Source organism: Hippocampus comes, unplaced genomic scaffold, assembly GCF_001891065.2.
Source record: "Hippocampus comes isolate QL1 unplaced genomic scaffold, H_comes_QL1_v1.1 scaffold147, whole genome shotgun sequence".
NCBI classification, from domain to species: Eukaryota; Metazoa; Chordata; class Actinopteri; order Syngnathiformes; family Syngnathidae; genus Hippocampus; species Hippocampus comes.
In genome coordinates, this window is record NW_017805009.1 from 43,062 (window position 1) to 56,257 (window position 13,196).

At 39.3% G+C, this 13,196-nt stretch overlaps 1 protein-coding gene across 1 annotated transcript; it reads left to right on the forward strand.

Annotated features, from left to right (window-relative positions):
* The first annotated feature begins 1,552 nt into the window (after nucleotides 1-1,552).
* Nucleotides 1,553-8,938, forward strand: tmc1 (transmembrane channel-like 1). Its single transcript, XM_019860363.1, is given in 17 exon segments — nucleotides 1,553-2,438; nucleotides 2,524-2,712; nucleotides 2,787-2,877; nucleotides 3,191-3,272; nucleotides 3,397-3,503; nucleotides 3,584-3,894; nucleotides 3,974-4,118; nucleotides 4,214-4,408; nucleotides 5,487-5,666; nucleotides 5,738-5,887; nucleotides 6,128-6,256; nucleotides 6,366-6,433; nucleotides 6,908-7,147; nucleotides 7,213-7,338; nucleotides 7,631-7,709; nucleotides 8,433-8,568; nucleotides 8,644-8,938. Coding segments are annotated over 16 exon segments (2,787 nt in total). The 5' UTR covers nucleotides 1,553-1,878; the 3' UTR covers nucleotide 8,568; nucleotides 8,644-8,938.
* The last annotated feature ends 4,258 nt before the right edge of the window (nucleotides 8,939-13,196 follow it).

Below are 13,196 nucleotides of genomic sequence, written 5' to 3' on the forward strand. Positions count from 1 at the left end.
TATATATATATATATATATATGCATTAAAACATATTAATTCAGTTCCATTTGTATATTGAAATGTCATAGTGTATCAAATGTTACCAATGGCAAGCAGTTTATGTCCTCTTGCAGTTCTGTTTCTACCTAAATGATCATGTTTGATTGATTAATATCACACTTAACAAAATACAATCAAATGCAAACGTCTAGCATGTAATGTAACAAATGTAGATAGAATAATTTGCAAAAATGTATGTTGAAAAAAAAACGTGAAGAAATCAGTTTACCGAGCAAAGGTCAAAGATCATACTTTGTCATAGTTCTGTAAACATATGAGGATGCAAATTTCAAGTATTTTTATTCAAGATGTTTACTGTAAACATCAAAACAAATACAAAACTGTGTTTTTTTTCCATGTCATAACGCAAACACCACCCCTCTCCAATAATTTCCCCGAGATAGCAAGAAAAAAAAAATCAGTCGACATTGTGTCGTCCTTATGGGTCATACCATGGTGATTATATGGACCACCATTGTAGCTTTCACGTCATCAGTAACTGTATGTTTTACTCTGCTTCCTCCTTCACTTTCTTGTCCTCCTCCTCCTGTCCTTCCTGCTCCCTCACGTCCCCATCTTGTTTCTCGGCCTCCTCTAATTCTCAGTCTTGTCACTCTTCCTGCTTCCTCCATTTTACTCCACACCGACAGCTTTCATGTGGCTAATTTATAGTGCTCTGGGTGATTGCAAAGTGAGCTAATTATCTAAAACAAGTTTCTTCTGTGATGGTGTGGCCAGGCATTAGTCTAAATAATTAGCCATTAATGTGTAGTTTTGCAATGAGTGTCTTGATCATTTGGAAAATAGCGGTTCTGCAAAAAGAGTGCTGGGCAGTGTATTGTACTAACACTTTTGCAAAGTTTGTGTTGCAAAATGACAAACCTATACGATGCCGTGTGCGTGCTTTTAGTTTTGCAAACTGAGTGGTTTTGCGATAGTTTTTGAAACTATGCAATAAGAATCACAGAGTGTAAGCCTTCAGAAAAAAAACTGTATATAAAGACTATAAAAAAATCCTTAACACATTCAACATATGCATGTTAAATGTGTTGAGGATTTCTTTATCTCATACCATTTCTAATACCGCTTCGCATTCTGTTCTTAGTTCACATTGGACTGGATATAGGTAAGTGTCAGTTTGTCATCATTTTGCCTACAATATCTTCTAAAAATATTCGTTTCACTGAGAAAGGACTATAATTTTATGAATAAATAAATGCATGGCAAGATTGCAAAGATTTAAGTGTCTTTTCTGAAATGTGCAGTCTGGAGAAAAAAAAACACCCTTCAGACTTGAGACAGGTTAATTTCCAGCCAGTGTCCTTGACCAAGCGACTACTGAAATTCCATTTTATATTATGTGGAAAGCAAACCTTTTTGGTTGAGGATGTACCAACATCTATGTTGCAACTCTGGAAAAATCTGGATAAGAGTGGATCCCACAAACGAAGGCAAGGTTAAGAGCATATGACAAAAATACGTTTATTAACAAACAAACAAACAAACAAACAAAGCAGCATCGCAAAAGTACAACTCAGGATGCTGGTAACAAAAAAACAGGACATCGCTGAACAAACCAAAAGTGTTTGCAAAAGCCAAGAAAGGAGAAAATGTAAATCGCCAACAAATAGGACAAGAGAATCCAAAACACGAGAATACAAACCGAGACGACACAGTAATGACAAAATGGAAGAGAAACACAATGAACTAGGTGGTAAAACTATGAGGCAAAAATTGAAGCACTTGGGAGCAGAGTAGGGAGCAAATTTTAATAACCCAACAGTCAATTGTCGGCGTGGCAGAGTCTTTAAAGGCAGTTGATAACGAAGCATAATTAATGACAGTTACTGTTCACGAGGAAAGCCCTCCTATGCCACCTACTGAAGACAAACAGAAACAGCATCATGACAAGTACAGCTGCAATAATACTGTGTATCAATTTATTTATATTGCAGGTGAGGAAGATCACATTTGCACTATACCAGAGGAATATGAGCGAAAGAAATCAGAAAAAAAGAAGCAGGATGGTAAAAGAGAAAGAAAGAAGGCAAATGGAAAGAAGAAAAATCGTTCGGCAGAGACTCAAGAGGAGCTGGTGGACAGATCAGATAGGAAAGAAAAAAACAAGCGGAGGAGACGAAACAATGATGAAAATAAATCCTCAAAGGAGAGTGAGAAGGAAGACAGAGAAAAGGCCGCAAAGAAGAAGAACCTTAAGACTAAAATGATAAGAGAAAAGGTGCAGAAGGTGAGGGGAGCTGAGGATGAAAATGTCGAAAGGAAAAAGAAACATGAAGGAGCCCAAAAAGGACAGAGAAAAGTGAATGTTTTTAAACTAGAGAAGGAGAAAGGACAGGAGGTAAAGATGAAAAAGCACAAGAAAGTAATTGAAACAAGGTAAATAATTTACATATTTCTTGTAGGAATATAGTATATATACACTCACCGTTCATAAATGAACAAACAAATAATTACATCTCAGTTCAGAGCAGGAGACAAGTGAGGAAGACAACAATGAGGATGAGGACAGCGATGAGGAAGAGATGAGGCCAGAGTCTCTGACAGCAGAGGAGCTCCAGGAGCTAAAAGAGGAAGTGGATGAGAGGAAGAAATTGATCCAGAGTCTCCGGGGAAAGTCGTGGTCGATGAAAAAGAAGCTGTTCACCTTACGGTAACCTCTTCAGAGCAGACACAGGTCGATCTATTGACTTTAATGAATCTGGAGTGAAGTAATCTTACTTGCAGGGAGTCTCAGGAGTTTGTGGAGAACTATGAGGGGGCTTTGGGAAAAGGAAAAGGTAGAAAGCTCTACGCATTCAAGGTCATGATGGCCAAGGTAAGAGGACAGTGGCTGTTAAATGACTGAAATACCATTTGAATGTTCATTCACTCAACATCTTTGTAAACTCATATTTAACACAACTCTGGTATTGCATCCTATTAGATCTTCATCTGTTTGTAAGAAATGTCCACGAGTTGTAAAATACATTACAGTATTGAGGTTATCTTTTCATTGCTGTATTTTCGTTTTTAGAATCATTCACAAACTATTATGGCCACTGTTTATTTATTGATGATCCAAATCAAGATGTCGTCAGGTGTCTTCCACCTATCTTCACCTTTGTTTGTTTTTTTCCCTCTAATTCTAGAAATGGATGAAGTTTCAACGGGACTTTGAAAACTTCAAAACTGCTTGCATCCCATGGGAAATGAAAATAAAAGAGATTGAAAGTAAGTTTAAAGTCACATCTGAGTCTTTTAACCTAACAGTGGTTGCAGCGCATTTGCGGCCTTGATGTGAGTATGATGATAACAGTGATTTGTTTTTTTCCCCATGATGTGCCACACATCACAGGTCACTTTGGCTCTTCTGTTGCCTCTTACTTCATCTTTCTGAGGTGGATGTATGGCATCAATATGATCTTGTTTGGGCTCACTTTTGGTCTGGTCATGGTGCCAGAGGTCTGTTGCTTTGAGGGTTTCCCTGTATATGTTTGCGTTTTCTTTTTCATGCTGCTGTTCACTCTATTTTTGTAACTCAGGCATTAATGGGGCGGCCTTATGGCAGCATCTCGAGAAAGACGGTCCCGAGAGCTGAGGAAGGGAGTGCCATGGACTTTGCTGTGTTGTGGGACTTTGGGGTCAGTTTATGTACATGTCACATCTTGTCAATTTGACTTGCTCTTGTGGATTAAAACATGTATCTACAGGGTTATGCTCAGTATTCTGTCCTCTTCTATGGTTACTACAATGACCAGCGTGCCATTGGCTGGCTCAAGTTTCGTATGCCTCTTTCTTATTTCCTGGTTGGAGTGGGAACAGTGGCCTACAGCTACATGGTGGTCATTAGAACGTGAGTTTATTCCTACTGTACGTAGAGTATACTACCTCATGTAATGATTATCATGGCTATGTCTTGTTTTTCATAAAAGGATGGCCCGTAATTCAAATGAGACCGGTGTCAGAGATGATAACAGCTTTAATTTCAGCTGGAAGATATTCACAAGTTGGGACTACCTGATTGGGAACGCCGAAACTGCAGATAATAAATTTGCCTCAATCACCACCAGCTTCAAGGTCGAGGCAGAAGCGTTGGTGCTGATGTTTACATTCATGTAATAGCTTGGAGAGATTAACAACTACCTTGAGTATCCCTCCTGCTGCCTCACCAGGAAGCCATCTTGGAAGAGCAAGAGAGCCATAAGGATGATAACATCCATCTGACGCGCTTCCTGCGAGTGTTGGCCAATTTCCTGGTGTTGTGCTGCCTAGCCGGAAGTGGATACCTCATTTACTTTGTCGTGCGGCGCTCTCAGAAGTTTGCTTTGGATGGACTGGAAAATCATTCCTGGTGGGAAAGGAATGAGGTACAAATAAAAGAGTTGACCACGGAATGAATGAGTGAGATATGGTCTGCTTTTTTGTTTGCATATACTCCCTGGTCACAGACACACATTACAGAAGTGTTTCGCAACCTTTTTTGACTTGTGTACCCCTTAACCTTTTTGTCATGCCATGAGTACCCCCTGACACATGTTGATGATTCTCCAAAAGTAGAATGTAACACAACTATTAAATCAAATCATTTTATTTCGCATCCTTAATTTGAGCATTTAATTCTTTGCCATTATCTGTTTTTAAACCTCAAATAAACATAAAAATAAATATCTAGCCATGTCAATAAATAAGCAACATGAAGAAATAACAGGAATCAAAACAAAGAAAAAAAAATACTTTTGTCATGTGTAACTCATAACATTCACCACAAAAAAAAACAACCAAAATAAAACAAAAAAAAAAACCCCTCTGGCGCTTCTTTAAATGAAGTCTCCTCAAAACAGGCTTTTAAACTTCAGGAACAAACACTGCACAAAAACAAAGTTCAGACCCACTGTCGCAGTTTTACTGATTTACATTTCACCAGCCATCTGAGCTTTAATGAGATATGAGCTGACACAAGACACGGCTGTTGTGATTTTGGCGTTGTTTTGCCACAGTTTATTGATCTTGGAAATGCAATATTAAAAATTTTCACCTACCCCCTGCAATGTGCTTGCAATGAGTAATGCAGAAGCACTGCGTTACAGCAATAGGTTCACATACACAATATCAATATCCAATCCTATAATAATAACTGAATGTTTTTGTTCATGCCTGAAGCTGTAAATTCGAAAGATCGCGCTGTCACAAACTACTACTAATATGACCATTGTGCAATACTCATCTGATTGTATCATTCAAAATCAACCATTGAAATTGTAACTTGACTGCATTTCTGATGTACGTATTAGTATATGCTTGAAAATCAAAGTAGCAACACTAAAGATTTTCCAGTCTCCTTAAATCTGTCTTGTATAACATTTGGTTGATTCAGTCCTCTAAATATGTCCACCTCCCCAGGGCATCACTGATTATAACAGGAGGTGTTTTTGTTTTCGTTTTCAGGTAAATATGGTCATGTCATTACTGGGGATGTTTTGCCCCATGCTGTTTGACATCATTAGCACCCTGGAGAACTATCACCCTCGAGTCGCTCTGCAATGGCAGCTGGGGCGCATCTTTGCCCTCTTCTTGGGAAACCTTTACACGTTCATCATTGCACTCATGGATGAGATCAACCTCAAAGTGAGGATTGTAGTGTGTACATGATAGGCATGTTATTAAACTGTCAACTCAAGAGTGTGCGTGTGTTTCAGAGGGAAGAGGAAAAAATGGTAAAATTGAATATAACACTGTGGGAAGCAAGTTTTTACAACGTCACTCTATCAGGAAACTGTACTGCGCCACCTGCTGTTCATCCTGCCGATGTGCCTCGCGGCCCCTGCTGGGAGACCATGGTTGGGCAGGTTAGACAGTGTACTGTATGTACACTTACCATCACATGGAGCAATCAGAAAATTATCTCTCGCATAACCACAAGCTAAAGGGACCCAGTGCCTTTAAGTGCCTTTCGGTGATCGTTTTGCTCACAGATAGACATCAACTGCTCAACACGTTATGCATGAGTACCTTGTATGTACAAGATACAAGGGAAATTTTCCTCCTAGGCATACTAAGAAACAGAAACAGAGCATGGTTCTTTGCAGGAGTTTGTGCGGCTCATCATATCTGACACCATAACAACCTACGCCACACTGTTTATTGGTGATTTCCTGAGAGCTGTGCTTGTTCGTTTTCTCAACTACTGCTGGTGCTGGGACTTGGAGGGCGGATTTGTAAGTCAGCATTTTCTAACCACCTCCTGAAAATGTCAACTGAGGCTCTGAAAATATGTGTCAGGAGACTATTTTGTTCATCTTCTGTTTCCCCTGCACTTTCTGAAAGCCATCATACTCTGAGTTCGATGTCAGCGGGAATGTCCTTGGCTTGATCTTCAATCAAGGAATGATATGGTAAGAGACAGTGTTTTTCTTTCTTTTTTTTCTAATAAAAAAGGGAACTGCAAGTGAAAAGATAAAATCCAGAAGTTCACATTCAAAAGCGCCGAGTAATGACTGCAATATTTCTATACAGTTCTGTATTCCTCTGTGACATGATCATATTCAGTTCCATCCCATTGTATCCCATTCTATTCCATCCTACCCATGTCAATGCCATCCAGCCCGGAGTCCACGTCAGAGCACATTGCAGAATGCTAAATTGTCCGGCAACCCTAATGAGGAAAATGAAACGGATGGATGCATGGAAGGATGGATGTCCCATCCTCTTCCATCAGATCACATCCCATTCCATTTCATCCCAACCGATAATGTCCCATCCTGCTCTATTCCATCTAGTCCCATCCTGGCATTCCACTTATCCTGTCATGCATCGCAATATTATATAAATATTCCCCTGTCAGTGTGTACATAATGCTCTTTTTGCAGGATGGGTGCCTTCTATGCTCCCTGCCTGCCTGCCCTGAATGTCCTCCGCCTCCATGTGTCCATGTACCTTCAGTGCTGGGCTGTCATGTGCTGTAATGTGCCGCAGGAAAGAGTCTTCAAGGCCTCTCGCTCCAACAACTTCTACATGGCCATGTTATTGGTCATTCTCTTCCTCTCCACCCTACCTGCAATGTACACCATTGTCACAATCCCTCCATCCTTTGATTGTGGACCATTCAGGTAATGAATGCGTCCAGTTTAAAATGCAGGTCATGGGTATTCATTCACTTTCTCTTTCTTCATAGTGGCAAGAATCGTATGTTTGATGTAATCCATGAGACTCTAGAGTCAGACTTCCCAGCCTGGTTTGGAAAAGTGTTCAGCTATGCCTCAAATCCTGGACTTGTCCTCCCCTTCATGTTGTTGATGGTGTGAGTAGAATTGATACATACAGTAAAATGTGTGATGCATGACTTTCATGTCTTACCGAGGGGTAAACTACATTTGATTTTCTGATCATAATGACAAATCTGGTTGAGTCCACTTGTTCTTAATTTTGCATTATCAATGTGTGGATCAGCCAGCAGTTACAGTATTTTTTTCCATAGCATAAACCAATACAGTATTATGTTGTGAAAGGGCTAATAAATCAACAATGTAATATAATTTTTTAGGTAGAAAGACACTGCACAGGAAATAATAATCCATCACTGTATTTTATAGGCTGGCCATTTATTACCTGCAGTCCACATCCAAAACCTTCAAAGAAGCAAATGTTGAACTGAAGAAAAAACTACAAATGGTAAATTTGTTTTCCCCCCCCCCCACCACAATTGTGGATGATAATACTTTAGCATAGTGAAATAGTGGTTAACATGTATAGCTCACAGTTGAGAGATCTTGGATTTGAATATTAGCTCGAGGCCTCCTGTGTGGTGTTCTCGGTGGAATATTCTTCATGTGCTGAGGTGGGTTTTCTCCATACAAGTTAGATGACGCACTCCCACATTCCAAACACTGTACATGCGTGTTAGACTAATAATTGAAGAGTCTAAATTGTCCTGATGTGTAAATGTGAGTGGTTCTTAATCTATATGTGCCCTGGCGACCAGAGTCTATACTCTTGCGCAAAATCCGGCCATGCGGTACAGCTAATTAGAAAATGGATGGGTGGAAGGATAAAATGCACCTTCCATGTAGTATACACAATCACACAAGAAAAACAAGCTGACTTTAACATGATAGATATTGATTTTCAGACTGTAATTGGGAACATTTTGGGCCAAATGTGATGTAAGTGTTTCAGAGTCATTTTTAGTACACTTATGCAGAAATGCACTATAGGAGCGATGATGCAAAGTAGTTGTACTTGTGGCAGTTAACCAGCAGATAGCAGCACAATGAAGACGCGGTCCTGTATTGGATCAGAATTAGAGAGATTGAATTCATTAATTGTATTGTGATGTATTTCACATTGTCAGCATGATGTTAGTGGTTCTTATGATATTTGTGTTTTTGATTTAAGCAAAACGAAGAAAACAAGAGAAAGAACAAGCAAGCTGCACTGAGAGCCGCAATAGATTTGAAAGAAGTCAGAAAAGCTGCATCTGAGGCTGCAGAAAAACAAAAGAAGAAAAAAGCTTTGCTGCAAGACCATTAAAGTGAGAAGATACTTGAATCAACAATAATAATCATAAAAAAATGCTGCTAATATCTTATTTTCACATGAATTACAGGTTGTTGGATTTCAATATTTGGTGGTCTATTAAGGATTCCTCCTCCTCCTCTTTAGATGGGAAAGAAAACCATGTTCGAGCTCAGAAATCACATCATGGCAAAAATGCTGTCAGAGACAAAGTACACTCAGCAGCCAGAACCTCTGCCTCCGGAAGTTATCACCATAGCAACAATGAAAGCTCTAGGTACCTGCCCAGTTCCTCTCAGCAAAGTGATCGGAAGATGCACAGTGTGCCAAGGCTTAGAGACACTAAGTGAGTGAGCATGAATTTAAAAAAAAAAAAAAAAAAAAAAAAAGCACTTTACTATAAAGTCATTTTCAGAAGTGTGTGATACAAAATTTAGTAGCCTTACTCCATGGGTGTTTGGACACATTTTCATGCTAAAGGACTTCTCTGGTCTGCTGAAGTCAAACTTAACCAATAAAATGATGGAAATTTAGTGATCCAAGAGATCACAAGTGTATACTATTGACTAACTTTAACATGATAATAATGTAACAATTCATCTACAGCATAGACAACCATTTTCCTTTTCTGTGATGGCTGATCTTGTTTTGCCACTCATCAATAACATTGATAAACTCTTCAAACCTTGGCTCTATTCTACTTTGTACAAGATAAGATAAGATAAGAAAACCCTTATTTGTCTCACAATGGAGAAATTCCCAATTTACAGCAGCAAAATTATGAAAGGGAGAAGTAGAAGAACAAAAAGTACATAAATAAATATAAATGGTAAAATATAGATACAGTATACACATATTAAAAATGGGTGATTGGGGGTGAGTCCAGGTTTTCAAGCTGCATTTGTTATTTGTCAAAGCAACGAAGGACTACATCAGATTACCTCAGATATTCTCAACAAATAAATTAGTCTTGTGTCAAAATAATGAAAAACTGTTTACTTGACATGTACAAAGTATGTACAGTATATATACACGTTTCCAGAATTCTATCAAATCAACGAGCTGTATATGACGGACTCTTTCTTGGCACTGCATCCATTGAACGATGCCGTCTTTTGACAGGTGATCACTCCAGTTTAATTCAGCTATGTCCAAGTGTGCCCTAATTGTAAATCTATTCATCATGGTCTCCTGATCTGATCTTCATCATGTTACAAGGATGTCTGACTTGAATGATCTGATAACGGTGCCCCGCCAGATCCAGTATCCGAGCGGCTGTTCTGCTCTGTGGTCCTGTCGCTCAACAACCCCTCAGCCTATCTGTTAGTCAAACATTAAGATGTGTCCTGTAAGTTAATTCATGAGCTAATTACTATAGGGCATCTTGTGCACCAAGGAATGTTGATGAGAAATATAAAACCGAATTGTTTGTGTAAATAAAATGCAGCTCTGTATAATTAGGCCCACTACAGAAATTAAATTACCGTGCTAATCAACATTTTATCCGCGGATGCTCATGATCAATTCATGGCAAGGAAGCATCAAGTATTCACTCTGCAGTTATCTGAGATCCACTTGTCAGGAATCATGGCAAATGATTGTCAATCATATGATTTGCTGAAGCCTGAGGATAATGATAAGTTGCATAACAAGAGCTTCTAGTCCCCATATACCTCTGGCTTGATGCTCAAAACTCTGTAGGTTAAAAGCAACCCGCCGCTCCATAACTCTGCCTCCATGCTTGTGCCAGGTAACTGAGCCGCACAGTGGCATACTATCTGATATCTTAACTTTCTCTGTCCACAGGCATCTCATATTACCTAGTCTTAATGAAAGGAAGAGTAAGTCATTGTGGCACAACATTCACTGATTTGATTTCTGAGAATGAGATCTGGTTGTTCTTTGTGTAAATCCCAAGAGTCGAGGAAATGCAATCAAGTAAGGTGAGCTCATAGACATTGTCATCTTCTTTTTTTTTTTTTAACAGGAAAATGCTTATACTCAGCCTAGATAAAGATGAAAGAAATGGACCTATGGACGTTTAGATTTTTATTTCTCCAAAAAATGTTTTGGCCGGAAATAAAGTTTTGATCTTTGCTTTTATTGTAAATCCACAAAGGTTTGAACTTTGAGTGTTCAAAATATGGACCCGCAGACATGACCTTTGAAAAAAAACAAACATTTTGTGCACACCCTGGAACTATTATGTACAGATGAGAAACTACTTTGTGGATCCTAATTTGTGCGCATGGACTACTACACTGTGTGCACGAAGTAGCCGTGGCTCCATGCGGGTCATTCGAATAGGAAATCAATCGCAGCTTCTTTTAAAGGTGAAAGGTCGATGCAAAGCTACAAAATGGACAAGGGACAGTGTGATCGAAGTCTTTTTTGGGGCTTGGGGTGAGTTACAAGGACATCACGAAAAGCTTAGCATTGCAAGGAGTCATTATCATCGAGAGACATTTGAATAGGCTGTTGAGAGCCAGCTTGCTATCCCGGCGAAGGGTACGACTTGGACGTCGGGATCGATTTTCTTGTTAAGCAAATGCAATGCTCTGGGAGGGATCATGGTTACTGGTGGATGTACTGTATACAAAATGAAAACTTTTTGTCATAATCTCACAAATTAATGTTGGTATGAAATATAAACGCCAGATGCAATAATTTGTGTGTTTTTGAAGGCACTGACTAGCTCAGTGAGAAGTGAGTCGGTGAAGGTGCGCTTGATTACTACTTCATGTGCACACTGTAACTATTTCGTGTGCACAGTGTAACTATTTTGTGTGCACGCTGTAACTATTTCACGCGTACGAAATAATAGTTTGTGCACACGAAGTAGTAATCGGTGTGCGCGAAGTAGTAATTAGTGTGCACAAATAAGTAGTTTGTGTGCACAAATTAGTTGTTCGTGCGCACAGTTGTTTTTTTTTTTCAAATATCTTGTCTGGGGCTGCATATTAAACAGAGAGACGTGAGAAAATGCTAATGCCTGTCTGAGAAAAGTGTATCAAGTGAAAAAAATGGAAAAAAACAAATTCTATTTTGGACTTGTTTCTTGGGCTCGGTTGTTCAAAACTTGGGTATTTTTCAACCAATGGTTAAGTAGATTTAACCAACCATTAAATTGTAACGCCAAGGTTATCTTATTGTTCAAATTTCAGTTAATTGTAACCGGCTGTCAACTTGATGTTAAAGTTAACAGAGCTAAGTACCACCACTAACTTGTCAATAGCGTGGTACAGTAAACTCTCAATCTCTATAAACTCCAAATGGTGTTTGTGGCTAACGCTGACTTATACAAGAAGTCAATCACAGTGCATTGTGGATTCCATTGTGTTGTATTGTGTTATGTTAGGGCTTTGCGTTCCAGGTGTAAATAAATGCTGATGACATATGGTCTTCAGTATTTTTGAGTTTTGGAATATTGTCCCTCTGTGACACCGGCTGTTTTCCCGCTCATGAAAGGGTTTGATTAGCCTTTTTCGAACATTTTACACTGTTCTCCTCATCGTGTCTGTTGTTACACACCCGTACAAGCTCTCACCCTTTTCGGTAACCTGCAATTGAGGGGCACAAGAACAGAAGTGTGGGTATTGTCGTTGGGCCCTGGACATTTGGAAACCCGTGGCTGTGTCTGTGCTTTGTGTCTATTAAGAGCCAGCACCTTTGAAAGTTCTTCAGAGATAAAAAATACCCTCAAATACTTCCTGACAATATCTGAAATTGGGGGACAATTTAGATTTTAGAGTGTTCCATCAACCTATCATGCATGTTTCTGGAATGTGGGAGGAAATCCACGCAAGCAAGGGGAGAACAAATTTCCCACACAAAAAGGCCGGAGCCCGAAATCAAACCCTGGACCTCTGTACCGTGAAGCAGATGTGCTTACCAGTCGACCACTATGCCCCCTGCTGTAATATGTCACTTAAAAGAACTTTGTAAAGAAAGTCCCCGAAAATAAGATGCATATAAACATAAACAAGGGAAGAAAAAATGTAATGTGAGGGGTTGCCTGTTATGTGTCTGCATACCCCTCAGAAAGTAGATAATTGCGCCCTTGGATCGATGTGGTAACTACTTCACCATGCACCTTAAACCAAGAAACATGAATATGAATTTCTTTGGTTTATGAACACCTTTCTGGGAAAATTAAATGGGGTTTGAAGAAGCATACAGCATCATCACTAAAGTTGAGTAGGTAGGATAGATGGAAACGGAGTGGACAACTGGGAGGTGCAGGTTAGATGGACCAAAAGGAGGAGGTTACGGATGACTTCATATTGGGGTTAAGGTGAAGGGTTGCTTCATATCTTCTCTTCTTTCACTGCATTATTCAAAAGGGCCAACCTGACATTTGACTATAGGCTCACATCACGGTTGTTGTAACACGTCAGTACAACATTTACTCCTCAATTTTGCAAATACTCTATTAAATATAGACAGTATTCATGTAGCTTATTGAATTCCCCTCACCTTGAACTTTTACTTGAAGATTTTAGGCTGCAAGAAAACACATGGACCGTTTGTATAAACTATACTACTTCAAACTATGAACTTTGTAGAAACACGACTAAGATTTTTGGGCACTATTTAAAAACATGCCTGTTCACTTTTTACCCAGCATTACAAAACCTGTCATCC